This window comes from Neofelis nebulosa, chromosome 6 (assembly GCF_028018385.1).
Source record: "Neofelis nebulosa isolate mNeoNeb1 chromosome 6, mNeoNeb1.pri, whole genome shotgun sequence".
Taxonomy (NCBI): Eukaryota; Metazoa; Chordata; class Mammalia; order Carnivora; family Felidae; genus Neofelis; species Neofelis nebulosa.
Window position 1 is genome coordinate 102,859,216 of NC_080787.1, and position 14,228 is coordinate 102,873,443.

The 14,228-nt window shown below is 34.2% G+C and overlaps 1 protein-coding gene across 8 annotated transcripts in view; it reads right to left on the bottom strand.

Annotated features, from left to right (window-relative positions):
- The window catches only part of WASF1 (WASP family member 1), a 71,668-nt gene that overhangs the window by 18,293 nt on the left and 39,147 nt on the right, over positions 1 to 14,228 (bottom strand). For 6 of the 8 annotated variants that reach the window (XM_058734952.1, XM_058734950.1, XM_058734946.1 and 3 more), the window contains one exon: positions 1,095 to 1,255. The exons of 1 other annotated variant lie outside the window; for it this stretch is intronic. In XM_058734952.1, coding sequence (XP_058590935.1) covers positions 1,095 to 1,227 — 133 coding nt within the window. In that variant the 5' untranslated portion in view covers positions 1,228 to 1,255. Of the gene's footprint in view, positions 1 to 1,094; positions 1,256 to 10,518; positions 10,538 to 14,228 lie in introns of those variants that run through there. One more of the 8 variants, XM_058734948.1, reaches the window with a different exon arrangement.

Consider the following 14,228-nt stretch of genomic DNA (forward strand, 5'->3'; position numbering starts at 1 on the left):
AACTATTTCATAGGCAATGTAGAAATTTAGTGCTCTCACCAAGAGCATTCAAATGTAATTTTTATGTTGCTCTAGTTACATATGTGTATGTCCAAATGCTCTCACTTGAAATAAAATAGATTAACAACTTCTCTTTATCTTGTTCTCAATTATAAAAAGAAAAGAACAAAAGTTAAAAGGAAGAGTCAATCTTCCCTATAAGTATAATCTACATGGGTAGGTATGGCTAAGATATATCTAGGACCACTTAGAGAATACATCTAGGCCAAGAACATCTTGTTTTATCTTTAAAATGAAATATTAAAAAATGAAATATAAATGTCTTAATAAAAAGCTAAGCCATCAATTCACAAGACAGATTTTAAATTTTCTAACATTAAATTTAGAATAATAGGAAATAATTTGTTTAATTCCTTAATTTAGTAGCTCTGTTCTACAATCTTGTGATAGAAACACATTGCCTGTCTCATCCTCCTCTTCCTGTCCCTTCTGTTGGCCTTTACTACCTGGCCAATCTGCTCACCTTTTGTCTGTCAGAAGCCAGGTTCACTTACTATTTTCACATCATGCTGCATGTAAGACCCTTGACTGATATCTTAATGTCCTTTAGACAACTCACTTGACTAACCTAATCCTCTAACTAGTAACTACCCCATACCTTTTACTTTTAGATATTTGAGAATATATAAATACTTCCCTAGACTACATATAAAGAAAGAGATACTAGTGTCCTAAAACACAAATTGAAGCCACTAAAAAAGTAATAGTGATAATGAGCAAGCAAAAGTAAAACCCTGGCCTAACCTTTCATAGATCAAATCATACTTTAAAAACAATTTCAGTAATTCTTATCCATCATGTGATGCCATTCCTAAAATTCTGTCCTTACTTCTCTTTCCCAGAGGAAACATGCAGAGAATAAATTATTCTAAGATTCATTATTTTATTTAAAATGACTACATTTTTCCAAGATAATTTTATACTCTTCTCATCAAATATCTCCCCAAATTAATCACAAGGACATCTTCTTAATACTCTAAAGCTTAACATTCTGGTTTGCAAAAAATATTTTTCACTGATATAGAAATACTTACTTAGGCTACTTAGTTGTCTAATTATATTTGCCAAGGAAATATTGGTTACACATTCTAGTTCATTCTTAATGCCTCTAGGCAGTGCTGTGTGGCACAAGTGCCTAGGATCAATGTTTCTTTTCACTAATGGCATCTTGAGATCAACCTCTGTGCCAGTTCACCTGTAGGAAATCAAACAATAAATTAACATTATTCAATTGCACCCAACACAGAGTAAGACCTCCCCTTTCACGTTTAATAATAAAATATTTGCTAGTATGAAAACAATGAAAATGGAGTTACTGACTAAATGAATCAAAACTTATTTATTATTTTTAATTATTAGAATGTCAACATTATATAAAAATTGAAAAAAAACTTTCAAAGTCAGTTGCTTCATAACGAATTCATAATCACCGTTACTATTAAAACCACTGTTTTTACTACAACTAGGGGTTTTGTTTTAGAGAAACAGCGTGAAAGATCTTCTCTAAGGAAGTGCCTAAGAGGATTAAAGAAGCTGGAAGAATAGTATCAAATTTACACTTCCACGTAAAATGTATCAGGCGTTCAATGGCTCAGAGATCAAATAGTCCAACTAGTCCTACATCTTCAATTTCATCAACACTGACCAGATCTTTAATTGTTCAAATAGTTCAGCCTTCTTCTAATTATAGGCAGCCCTTACTTCCCAGGCCTCCCATCTGCACAAATTTCAGCTATCATAAGTTTAGTTCCATAATACCAGTCTCCAACAACACGGTTCCAATTTCACTTTCCACACTATATTAACTACAACTGCATAAATACAAACTACTTTGCTAGCACTTCAGTCTACAAAGCACTATGTTCATAAGAGAGGTATATCATGATCAGTGACTCATCACTTCTTTCCAAAGTTGGTTGGTGCCTAATCATTCGATTCGCCTGCCTAAAGACAGAAAAACATGTAGCTGGGTTACCTTCTTGCCTCCTAAACCCACATGAAATTTTACAAAATGGGTAACTAAAAGAGTGAATTAGCCAACAAAGATAAAAGTACAACAAAGAAATGAAAAATGATAAAGATGAAAGTGAAACTGGACTCAAATGTAAATGGAGTAATAGAAGAAATAGCTAATTGTGGGAACGTTGCCATTATTACTGTTTGAGAGACTCTAGATATGCAGTCAGAAGAATTTAGTGAAGGCAAACTTATTGACATAAATGAGGAAAGTGGCTGTGACAATAATGAAGATATCCCTGGGGAAGTGATGCCAGCAAAAAATTTCACATTAAAGAAACTCTTGGAGGTATTTCCCGATATTGAAAATGCCAAAGTAAAATGCTGGAAGCTGATCCAGATGGACAATTTGCCAAGGCACAGAAAAGATGCTCACTCTGCTAGATCTGCTATTCTAACTTATTATACAAGGAGATGGCAAAGCACTGTTCAAGCTACTCCTGGTAAGTTTTTTACAAAGAATAAAACACTTCAATTCTAATTGTTTTTAGTATATTACATTGTAATAAACTAGTATTAGTTCTACTATTTTTTTCATTTCTCTCTGTTTATAACCAACATAGGACAGTTTTAATGTCTTGACAAAATTTTTTAAAGATCATGGAACAACTGTAATTTTTCCCATTGATTGTTAATATCACTATGTATGGTTTTAGTTTGTATGGTCATTCTTTTGGTCCCACACTACCATGCAAGTAAGGGCTACATGTACTTACCACTGATAAATAACGGTTATGAAGAAAGTTGTTTTAAAATATTATCCTCATCTCAAAAAAGGGTGGATGGCTTTTGTTGTGATTAAAATAGTGCTTTTAGGTAAAATTCAAAAGCGTTTTAGAGAGAAAAACTCTCTTCCTCATCCTTCTACTTCAGTTCCAATATTAGATTCTTTTTCTTATTTCTTGGTGATTCTAATGGTCACTTATGTAACTCACCTATAAAAATCTTGGTGGCAAAAAGTAAAATAAAGTCTAACAATTTCATCTCTTAAATCCTGAGCAAACTGCCTACTTGATGTTTTAGAGAGTTCCCAATGCTATCTTTAATGTAGGAATCCTTTGTCATACTGGGAAAGGGTGAAAAAGTCCTAAATGCTAAAAGGTATAATTTAATTAGCAAGCAAAATTAAAATTGAATTCATTTCAGCATTTTTAAATATTGCAAATGATACATTTTCTGTTTAAAAACATTAAAAATAACTGGGACATCTGGTGGCTCAGTTGGTTAAGCATCTGACTTCTGCTCAGGTCATGATCTCACTCGTAAGTTTGAGCCCCATATTGGGCTGTCTGCTGTCAGTGTAGAGCCCGCTTTGGGTCCTCTGTCCCCCCTTTCTCTGCCCCTCCCCTGCTCCTGCTTTCTCTCAAAAATAAATATTAAAAACAATTAAAAAATACTACACAGAATGAACCGATTACATATACTTTAACATCTTTTAATCCACCGTTGACTAACTTGCCTATTTAAGGGTGGAAAACATTTATTTAATAAAGAAGCTAAAGTATATTGTGCTAAGACATGAAATAACTAATTCTAATAATTGTTAATCTGTTTTCTTAGGTCACAACTAAAAATACTATCATAGCAAACAAAAATTTTCCAACTATTATATAACCCATGTGGTTACAAAAGTAATTGTTTGCCAGCAATGTAAAAAACTAAAATAATTCCTAGGTTTCTTCACCATTTTCTTGGGTTCTTAGCTTAAAATTAAACTTCCAGTTACTGAAGCAAACAAACATCAAGAGACTGAGAGCATGCAAACTAAAGTCTATATCCCTTAGAGATTTTTAAATTATTCCTTAACATAATCCAGCTAAAATTTCAATAAATTTGTTTCTTAATTTAAATAATATTTTTATGGGCTTAATTTTAAATCCTGGTGTAAATGTTAAAATTAAAAATAAAATTAGCTACAATACTGCTAAAGACATCATATTTATTAAACTAGCATATTAGAAACCCTCTTTCAGAGGAGTAAAGAAAATGAAACTTATATTAAAATTTAACAGCAAAATTCTGGCAGAATTCTAATTAAAATTATATTTTGGCAACTATTATAATATCAATATGTTCTCTAAGTTATTTCAAGAATGTCTTCTGTCGACTCGAATCAAGACTATATCTATATCTATCTAAAAGTACAAAGTGGGACGCCTCAGTGGCTCAGTTGGTTGAGCTCTCAACTCTTGATTTGGACTCAGGTCATCATCCCAGGGTTGTGGGCTTGAGCGCCATATTGGGCTACATGCTGAGCATGGAGCTTGCTTAAGACTCCCTCTCTCTCTCTCTCTCTCTCTCTCTCTTCCTCTGCCCCTCTCTTTCCCACTCCCACTCTCTCTCTCCAATCAATCAATCAAGCAAGCAATACATAAAGTGTTAAAAATAACCCAAGATCAGACATAATAGTGATTTTATGGTTCTGGAAATCAGAAAAATACGTTATCTAAATTCTCCTTTTCATAACTCAAAAATGGTCTGTAAATTTTATTTAAAATGTTTAAAGGATACCTTTATTTAACAATTTCAGGAAACATAAAATAGTTGCTTTTAAAAAACTGCCATAAGATAACTGTAGTTACTAATTGCCTCATGGGTTATATAAAGAACATAAGAATGACGAGTATTCTATTATGCCATTGATGACAAATGATTAATTCCTTACACTCACACACTGATGAAACAACTAACCTATAATCATTTAAGGGTATTTCTGTATTTATAAAATGGCATTAGTATTAAATAAGGAAAATTTTATGTTAAATTATAGAAATGCAATTTTCAATTTTTATAAGAACACTTTTCAAACTAAAGGATTATATTATGTGACCTAAGAGAACAGGTTAGAATAAAACAACTACTCTAATAACAACAAATTTCAGTATTTTAAATACAAATTTCAGAATTTTAAGGGAGCAAATGATTTAAAAAGTATTTTTTAATGTTTATTTATTTTTGAGAGAGACAGAGCATGAGCTGGGGAGGGGCAGAGAGAGAGGCAGACACAGAATCTGAAGCAGGCTCCAGACTCTGAGCTGTCAGGACAGAGCCTGATGCGGGGCTTGAACCCACGAAGTGTAAGACCATTACCTGAGCCGAAGTCAGACACTTAACCCACTAAACCACGCAGGTGCCCGGGGAGCAAATGATTTTTAACAAATGTCCTACCTCCCTAACATTAGAAACTACTTAATTATGTGTAACAGAACAATTAAATTATTTGAGCACAAGTGTGTTTAAATAGAGATATGTTTTTCATGGAAATAGTTTTTCCAATAAAGTTCTATGCAAATGACAAAATACTTTATAATTCTTACAGACACAAGGGATTAAAATATAAAACAGTTTTGAAATACGAATGCATAAAATAGTTCCACATTAACAAATTTATCAAATCTAATTAAAAATACTTGTTCCAAGTATGTAAAACCATGGGTCTTTAAATAAAGTGATTTAAAATATATAAAAAAGGATGTTTAAAAGTATATCAAAAACAGAGTTTTTATAACTTACCTTTTCTCCCAATCTACAATGTATATATCCCAAACTGTTTTAGTATTATAAATACACTGAAATAGAAAGTAACTGAACTTACCCGTGAAACAAGAGGATCATATAAAAATAACATATCTCCCTTTTGTTATGAAGTAAACTTGAAGATTACTAACCATAAATTTCAAAAATTCTATATACAAAGACATGACAAAGCCAAATTGGGCATTCACAGGATTACTCATGCTGAAGATCTCTAGTTATTTGATTGCTTTGAAATGTTCTGGCCCTAGTTAAAGAATTTGCCCTAAAAACAGTGCTATCTTTACCAAAAATAAATAAATTGGTAGATAATTATATATTTCATCTTAAGTTACAATAACAAAGTATTAAATTTTGATAGGCTAAGGTTGAAAAGAAATGAAGAAATGAGCTACATACTCTGCAATTCATTATGGACATTACTGTTAGGCCCAAGAAGAAAACTGGAAGCTAATGAAATAATAAATAGTATTACACACCTATAGAGCAGAAATGAGATTCAGGATAGTTAACTAAGTAATAAGATGCACTAGATAGTAGTAATTATGTGATTCCATGTCATTTTCAATGAAAAAAATATATTTAAATTAATACAACCACCACAGACACTTACTCAACAAATCATTATACAAATATAATATTGCTCCAAGGTTATTTTTAGTGGTTTAAGAGATGTTAATTTGAAATTTGAGGTATGTAAACCACAAATGCTGATTAAACTATATGAAAAAAAAAAGATCAAGTGTTCTTTATACTATTAAAAAGTTAATACTTCTAAAAACAATAATTACCTATCAAATATGTTGTACTTTATATGAGAAATTACACTATTGATACACTGCCATCATCCATTCATCTAGCCGTTCATTTACTAAATACCAATGACTCAAGCATTGTGCTAAGTGCTAAAGAAAAAGGCATGAGCAAAACCAGTCTCCCGTGGATTAGCTAGAATCAAGTATCTAATTATACTTATGATAACTGCAATGAAGTAAAAGTACTGGGCACTATAAATAGATCTATTTCCTTAAGGAAATGATATTTAAATTGAGACCAATGGGATTATTAGGAGTCAGCTAGCTAGGCTGGAAGAATTGAAGCATGTGTGTTTTGTGTGTGTGTGTGTGTGTGTGTGTGTGTGTGTGTGTGTTGTGTGTGCGTTTTCATTCTAAATTAGAAGGTGCATCATACATACAGGCTCTCAACTAGGAAGGGGCTTGATGCACCTGCACAATATGGTAGCAGTCCAGTAGACAGGAGTGTAGTGAACAGAGACTAAGAGTCAGCAGGGGATCCGATCAAGTAGGACCTTGATGGTTATGGTGAAGATTGTCCAGATTATTCTAATGGGAGAGCATTCAAGGATTTTTAAGGAAAAGAGTACCAAGATCAGAAATCGCCGTTCATTCTAACTGCTTTATGGATACTTGGTGGGGAGGGGAGCAATGGCAGAATAAATGCAGGTGGGCCAATTAGAAGATTAAGTTAGAAGATGACTGAAATAGTCCAGGTGACAGAGATGGTAGTCATTTGGACTAGGTGATGGTAATATAATTTTTTAAAACATTTATTTATTATTGAGAGACAGAGCGAGACAGAGCACGAGCATGGGAGGGGCAGAGAGAGGAGGAGACACAGAATCCGAAGCAGGCTCCAGGCTCTGAGCTGTCAGCACATAGCCTGACACAGGGCTCAAACCCACAAACCACGAGATCATGACCTGAGCCAAAGTCGGATGCTTAACTGACTGAGCCACCCAGGTGCCCTTGGACTAAGTGATGGTAATCTAGAAGCACGTCCGTTCAATATATATCCTGAAGGCAGAATCAATAAGACTGATGATGGATTAGACATAGGAGTGAGGTCCAAATTTGTGGCATAAGAAACTTTCTGTGGTCAGCCAAAAACTAAAAGTGATTTCTGAAGCAGACCTATTACATCAATATATTATTCCTATCCATAAAATCTATGGGATTAGGAATGGATTTATGACCAACACTAGTAATATTTACAACCAGGTATCTGGGATCATAGAGAGAATAACTTACTGATATTTGGAGCAGAGCATTAGCCAAAATTGGTCATCAAGGAGATGAAAGAGCATTTAGTGGCTTTCTTCTTTCCCTTCATTTTTATTTTTTCCTTATATTTCATTATTCTCCTATATGATACATGCCTACTTTATCTATTTTAGCCCCAGAGGAGCAATTTTGTTCCTCCTAACTCCTTTGTTCCCCCCATATTGTTCCTAGTCTCTATAACCTCCCTGTAACCTGAGTTCACTTGACTTCTAGACTACAGCGCCAGAGTGAACACAATATTCCTAGCATTTCACCTTCTAATGTCCCCAGCCAAATGAAATGTCCAGTCATCTTCTTCCTGGAGGGAACAGCATGGCAAAAATGTGTATCAACATTACTAAAAACTCCATTTCTCCAATGTTTAACTGTACCTTTCTTTTCATGTGTACAAAAACCCAAAATGCATGGTGACCACTGACAATGGCAATAACCACACTATTTTGTGGAACTGTACATTCATTATGAGACAAATTTCAGGTCTCTTTCGTTGAAATTTACAACTCAAATGAGAGTTTAAAAGACCTCCTTAAGTATCTTAAGGCTAACAGTGAAGTGGCATACAGTATAAGAGAAATTTTAAGGTTTACACACCAAAAATTTAGTAATATAGCACTTTTTTGGAGGAGAAAAAAGTATTTCAGATCCCTGATAGTAACTTATTTTGAATATGTTACTTAGCAGTATACAGATATAAAATCAAATGTAAATCCTTATGCTTATAACCCCTTACATAACTATAAAGCCAAAACAGATTTAAAATTAAATACAAAAATACAAAACCAATAAAATTCAAAATAATAGTATTGAATATGATAAAAATCACATTGCTTGCTATATGAATTTTGTACTGACTGCTCCAAAAATCTGCTTTATTTTGTTCATGCCTATCCTACCATGTAACAGCCTTTTCTTTACTTGAACTACTGTGAAATTTTATGCATATGTTACCTAATTGACACTATTTAGGCTTTCCTATGTTCAAATACAAGATTTAGGTGCAACTGTGTTCCTGTAGTATCCAGGATATACTGAAACAATTAAAGTTTTACTATGTGGCACCACAGTTATGCTAAACACAATCCTAAACAGAGATAACCAAAACTACTTCCCAGGACTCATTATAAAGTAGACATCTAAATGATTCAGAATATGCTTTCATTAAGTCCTTTTGAAATAAAGGATTTTTGAAACAAAACAAATAAATAAACAAACCAAAAGCAGAATCAGACCTATAAATACAGAGAGCAAACTGATGGTTTCCAGAGAGGAGAGAAGTGGAGGGATGGGCAGAATGGGTGAAGGGGAGTGGGAGATACAGGCTTCCAGTTATGGAATGAAAATGTCATGAGAACAAAAGGTACAGCATAGGGAATATAGTCAATGATACTGTAATAGCATTGTATATTAACAGATGGTAACTACACTTGTGGTAAGCACAGCATTACATAAAGAGATACTGAATCACTATATTGTACACCTGTGTCAACTAGACTCAAATTTTAAAAAATTTAAATAAAATGAAGAATTTAAAAAAATTTAAAAATCACACAGAAAACATACAAACATCCAAAATTATGTCCAGGCTGGGAACCATTCTAGGCCAAGCCAAAGATACCACTCAAGGAGGTGGAATGAGTTGTTCAAAAGACAGGGTTAGGAACAGAACCTATTTGTGTATATGTGTGTTTTACCAAACACTGTTGCTTCTTTCATATTAAGATGTATTTTTACAATGTGAACTTTAAAAAACCATTCTAACAATTCACTATTCAGGGACTGAGCAAAATTTCACTTAAGAGGAGAATCAAAAATGATTCTTTCACAAACCAAAACAGATGAACATACATTTTTAAAAAGTAGAAAAGTATATCAGTTATCACAGATGATAATAAGCCCAACAGTCTCCTTCTGCACCTGATTTATGCCAAAATATGTAAATTTTTACCCCCTCATCTTTCTTTCAAGTTCTTTCTTCTCTTATCTCTACATACATATTTCCAAATACTGACTCTTTATTTTTGGATGTCCCCATGAATAAAACCAATAAGTAAATAAGCCCTGAACTAAAGTCATTATTTTCCCCTAGCAAAAACCTAGCTCTATATTTCTTATATTAGCTAACAGCTCCATCAAAGTACAGCCTATTAGAATCTTCTTGGACTCCTTTCAATCTTACCATACCCATCTGTACAACAATATCTATTCAGTTTCTAGCAGAAGACCTGTTGGTATCAAACTGTTGGTATTTGCCTTAAAAATTTTGAAAATATTGATAATCTTCCAAAATTCTGGACAAATTTATATTTCCACATCCTCACGATCACATGGGCTTTCCGGTGCCCACGTTATATACTCTACAAGATACACCATAATTTATTTGACACTCCCTTAATGCTGGACATTTTGGCTACTTCCAAATTTTTATAATAATAATACTGGATAACCTTACATTATATAAATCTTTATAGCAGTTCCTGGTTATTTTCTTGGAGTATTAAAAATTCAAGATCCTTGAAATATTTATTTCCTAATTGCTTCCAGTAACATTATTTCATTTTCATTTTTACCATACATGAGGATTTTTAATGCTTTCTCAGCTCCATTATTTACTATCTATGCGACCTCTTATATTTCAATTTCCTCACCTTAAAATAAGGAAAATAACACCACCTAACTCAAGGGTATTTCATGTAGGTTAAAATGGTTGTTAAATGCAGAGTTTTTAGAAAAGTCCTTGGCACTCCTGGACAACCAATGGGTCAAAGACGAAATTAAAAGGGAAATCAGAAAATATCTGGAGACAAACAAAAATACAAACACAACATACCAAAACTTATGAGACACAGCAAAAGGACTTCTTGGAGTCTTATAGTGATTAATGCCTACATTAAGAAAAAAGAAAGATTCTACATAAACAACCTTAATATATACTTCAAGGAATTAAAGAAAGAATAAACTAAGCCCAAAGTTAGCAGAAGGAAGGAAGTAATAAAGTTCAGAGCAGAAATAAATGAAATAGAGACTAGGAGACAATAGAAAAAAAAGGTCCATGAAATTAAGAGTTGGTTTTTGAAAAGATAAAGAAAATTGACAAATCTGTAGCTGGACTAACTAAGAAAAAAAAAGGAGACGACTCAAATAAACAAAATCATGGCGTGCCTTGGTAGCTCAGTCGGTTAAGCGTCCTACTTCAGCTCAGGTCATGATCTGATGGCTCCTGAGTTCAAGCCCCACATCGGGCTTTGTGCTGACAGCTCAGAGCCTGGAGCCTGCTTCGGATTCTGTGTCTCTGTCTCTCTCTGACCTTCCCCAACCTGAGTGCACACTCTCTCTCTCAAAAATAAACATTAAAAAATTTATCAAATAAACATTAAAAAATTTTTCAAATAAACAAAATCGTAACTGAATGAGGAGACATCACAATTAACATCAGAAATACAAAGGTTCAGGGGCGCCTGGGTGGCGCAGTCGGTTAAGCGTCTGACTTCAGCCAGGTCACGATCTCGCGGTCTGTGAGTTCGAGCCCCGCGTCAGGCTCTGGGCTGATGGCTCGGAGCCTGGAGCCTGTTTCTGATTCTGTGTCTCCCTCTCTCTCTGCCCCTCCCCCGTTCATGCTCTGTCTCTCTCTGTCCCAAAAATAAATAAAAAATGTTGAAAAAAAAAAAAAAAAAGAAATACAAAGGTTCATAAGCAGCTACTATGAACAATTATATATCAACAAATTAGATAACCTATTAAAAAGTGGATAAATTCCTAGAAATATACAACCTACTATGACATTGTTATGAAGAAATAGAAAATACGAACAGACCGATAATGAGTAAGGAGATCAAGTCAGTAATCAAAAACCTCTCAACAAAGAAAAGCCCAGGACCAGATGGTTTCACTGGTGATTTCTATCAAACATTTAAAGAAGAATTAAAGTCAGTCCTTCTCAAACTCTTCCAAAATATTGAAGAGTAAAGAACACTCTCAAACTCATTTTATGAGGCCAGCATTACTCTGATATCAAAGCCAAATAAAGAGACTACAAGAAAACTACAGGCCAATCCCCAATGAATATAGATGCAAAACTCAGAATACTAGCAAACCAAATTCAACTGCACTTTAAAAGGATCATATACCAGGGCACCTGGGTGGCTCAGTCAGTTAAGCTTCCGACTTCGGCTCAGGTCATGATCTCACGGTCTGTGAGTTTGGGCCCTGCATCGGGCTTTGTGCTGACACCTCAGAGCCTGGAGCCTGTTTCGAATTCTGTATCTCCCCCTTTCTCCCTGCCCCTCCCCTGCTCATACTCTGTCTCTTTTGCTTTCAAAAATAAATAAAACATAAAAAAAATTTTTCAAAGGATCATACACCATGATCAATGGGATTTAACCCTGAGATGCATGGATGGTTTCAACATACCCAAATTAACAAATGTGATACACCACATTCACAAAACGAAAGATAGACAACATATGACCATCTTAACAGATGCAGAAAAAGCATGTGACAAAATTCAACATGCTTTCATGATAAAGCTTTCAAAAATTGGATACAGAAGAAATATACCTCAACATATTAAGGGCCATATAGTATTAGCTTTATTTACATAAAGCCCACAATTATTATCAATACTGAAGAGTAAAAAGCTAAATGCTTTCCTCTAAGATTACGAACAACACAAGAGTGCCCACTCTTATGATTTATATTCAACATAGTATAGGAAGTCCTGGCCAGAGCAATTAAGAAAAAAAAAAAGTAAAGAAGTAAAACTGTATCTATATGAAGATGACATATTATAACTAGAAAACCCTAAAGATTATCCAAACACACTGTTATAACTTACAAATTCAGTAAAGTTGCAGACCATAAAATCAATATAAAAAAAATCAGTTGTATTTCTATATAGAAACAACAAACCAGGTGAAAAAGAAATAAAGAAAACAATCCGATTTCCAATAGCATCAAAGCCAAAAAATACTTAGGAATAAATTTAGCCAAGGAGGTGAAAGATCTGTACAATGAAAACCATAAGACACTGATGAGAGAAACTGAAGAAGTTCCACAAATAATGGAACTATGTAGATTCAATGCAATCCCTATCAAAATTCTAATGGCATTTTTCACAGAAATAGAAAAAACAACCCTAAAATTTGTATGAAGCCACAAAAGACCCCAACAGCCAAAGCAATCTTGAGGAAGAACAAAGATGGAAGCATCACACTTCCTGATTTAAACACTACGAAGCAATAATAATTAAAACATGTATAATACTAGCATAAAAATAAACACATAGGTCAATGGAACAGGAGTGAGAGCCAAATAAACCAATGCATATATGGTCAGTTAATATTTGACAAGGGAGCCAAGAATCCTCAGTGGGGAAAAGATAGTCCTTTCAATGAAGAGTGATGGGAAAACTGGATATTCACATGCAAAATAGTAAAATTGGACCCCCAACTTACAGCACTCACACAAACTAACTCAAAATGTATTAAAGACTTAAATTTAAAAACTAAAACCATAGTGGCACCTGGGTGGCTCAGTTGGTTAAGCATCTGACTTTGGCTCAGGTTGTGATCTCACAGTTCATGAGTTCGAGTCCTGCTTTGGGTGAGCAGTACCCCTCTTCCAGTGAACACAAGCCCCACTTTCAGTAGCCCCGCTTCTCTCTCTCTCTCTCTCTCTCTCTCTCTCTCCCCCCCCCCACCCTTTCTGTCTCTCTGCCACTTATGGGATTCTTCTCTCTGCCCTCGTTCACTTGCACCCTCTCTCTCTTTTAAAAAAAATAATAAAAAGCAACTAAAACCATAAAACTCCTAGAAGAAAACACAGGAAAAAAAATCTCCTCAACGTTGGTCTTGGCAATGATTTTATAGATAAGACACCATGAGCACAAGTAATAAAGCATCAAACTAAAATTCTCCTGCATAGAAAAAAAAATCAACAAAATCAAGAGACAACGTATGGAATAGAAAAAAAATTGCAAACATTTATGTGATAAGGGTTTACTATCCAAAATATATAAGGAACTCACACAACTCCACAGCAACTGAACTAGTAACCCAATAGCAAAAACTCCTAGAAATCCAATTAAGAAATAGGCAGAGGAATGAATAGACATTTTTCTAAGGACAATGTACAAATGACCAATGAGTACATGAAAAGATGCTCAGCATCACTAATCTTTAGGGAAAGGCAAATGAAAACCATAATGAGATATCACTTCACACTTGTTAGAATGGCTATTATCAAAATACAAGAGATAACAAGTGCTGGTGAGGATGAGGAGAAAAGGGAAACCTTGTGCACTGTTGGTGGGATTGTAAACTGGCACAGCCACTATGAGAACCAGTATGGAAGTTCCTCCAAAAAATTAAAAATAGAATTATCATATGATCCAGCAATCTCACTCCTAGGTATATATCCCCCAAAATGCAATCACTATTTTGAAGAGACATCTGCACCCCTACGTTCACTGTAGCATTTATTTCACAACAGTCAAGACACAGATACAACTTAAGGGGTCATCGGGGGGTAAATGGATAAAGA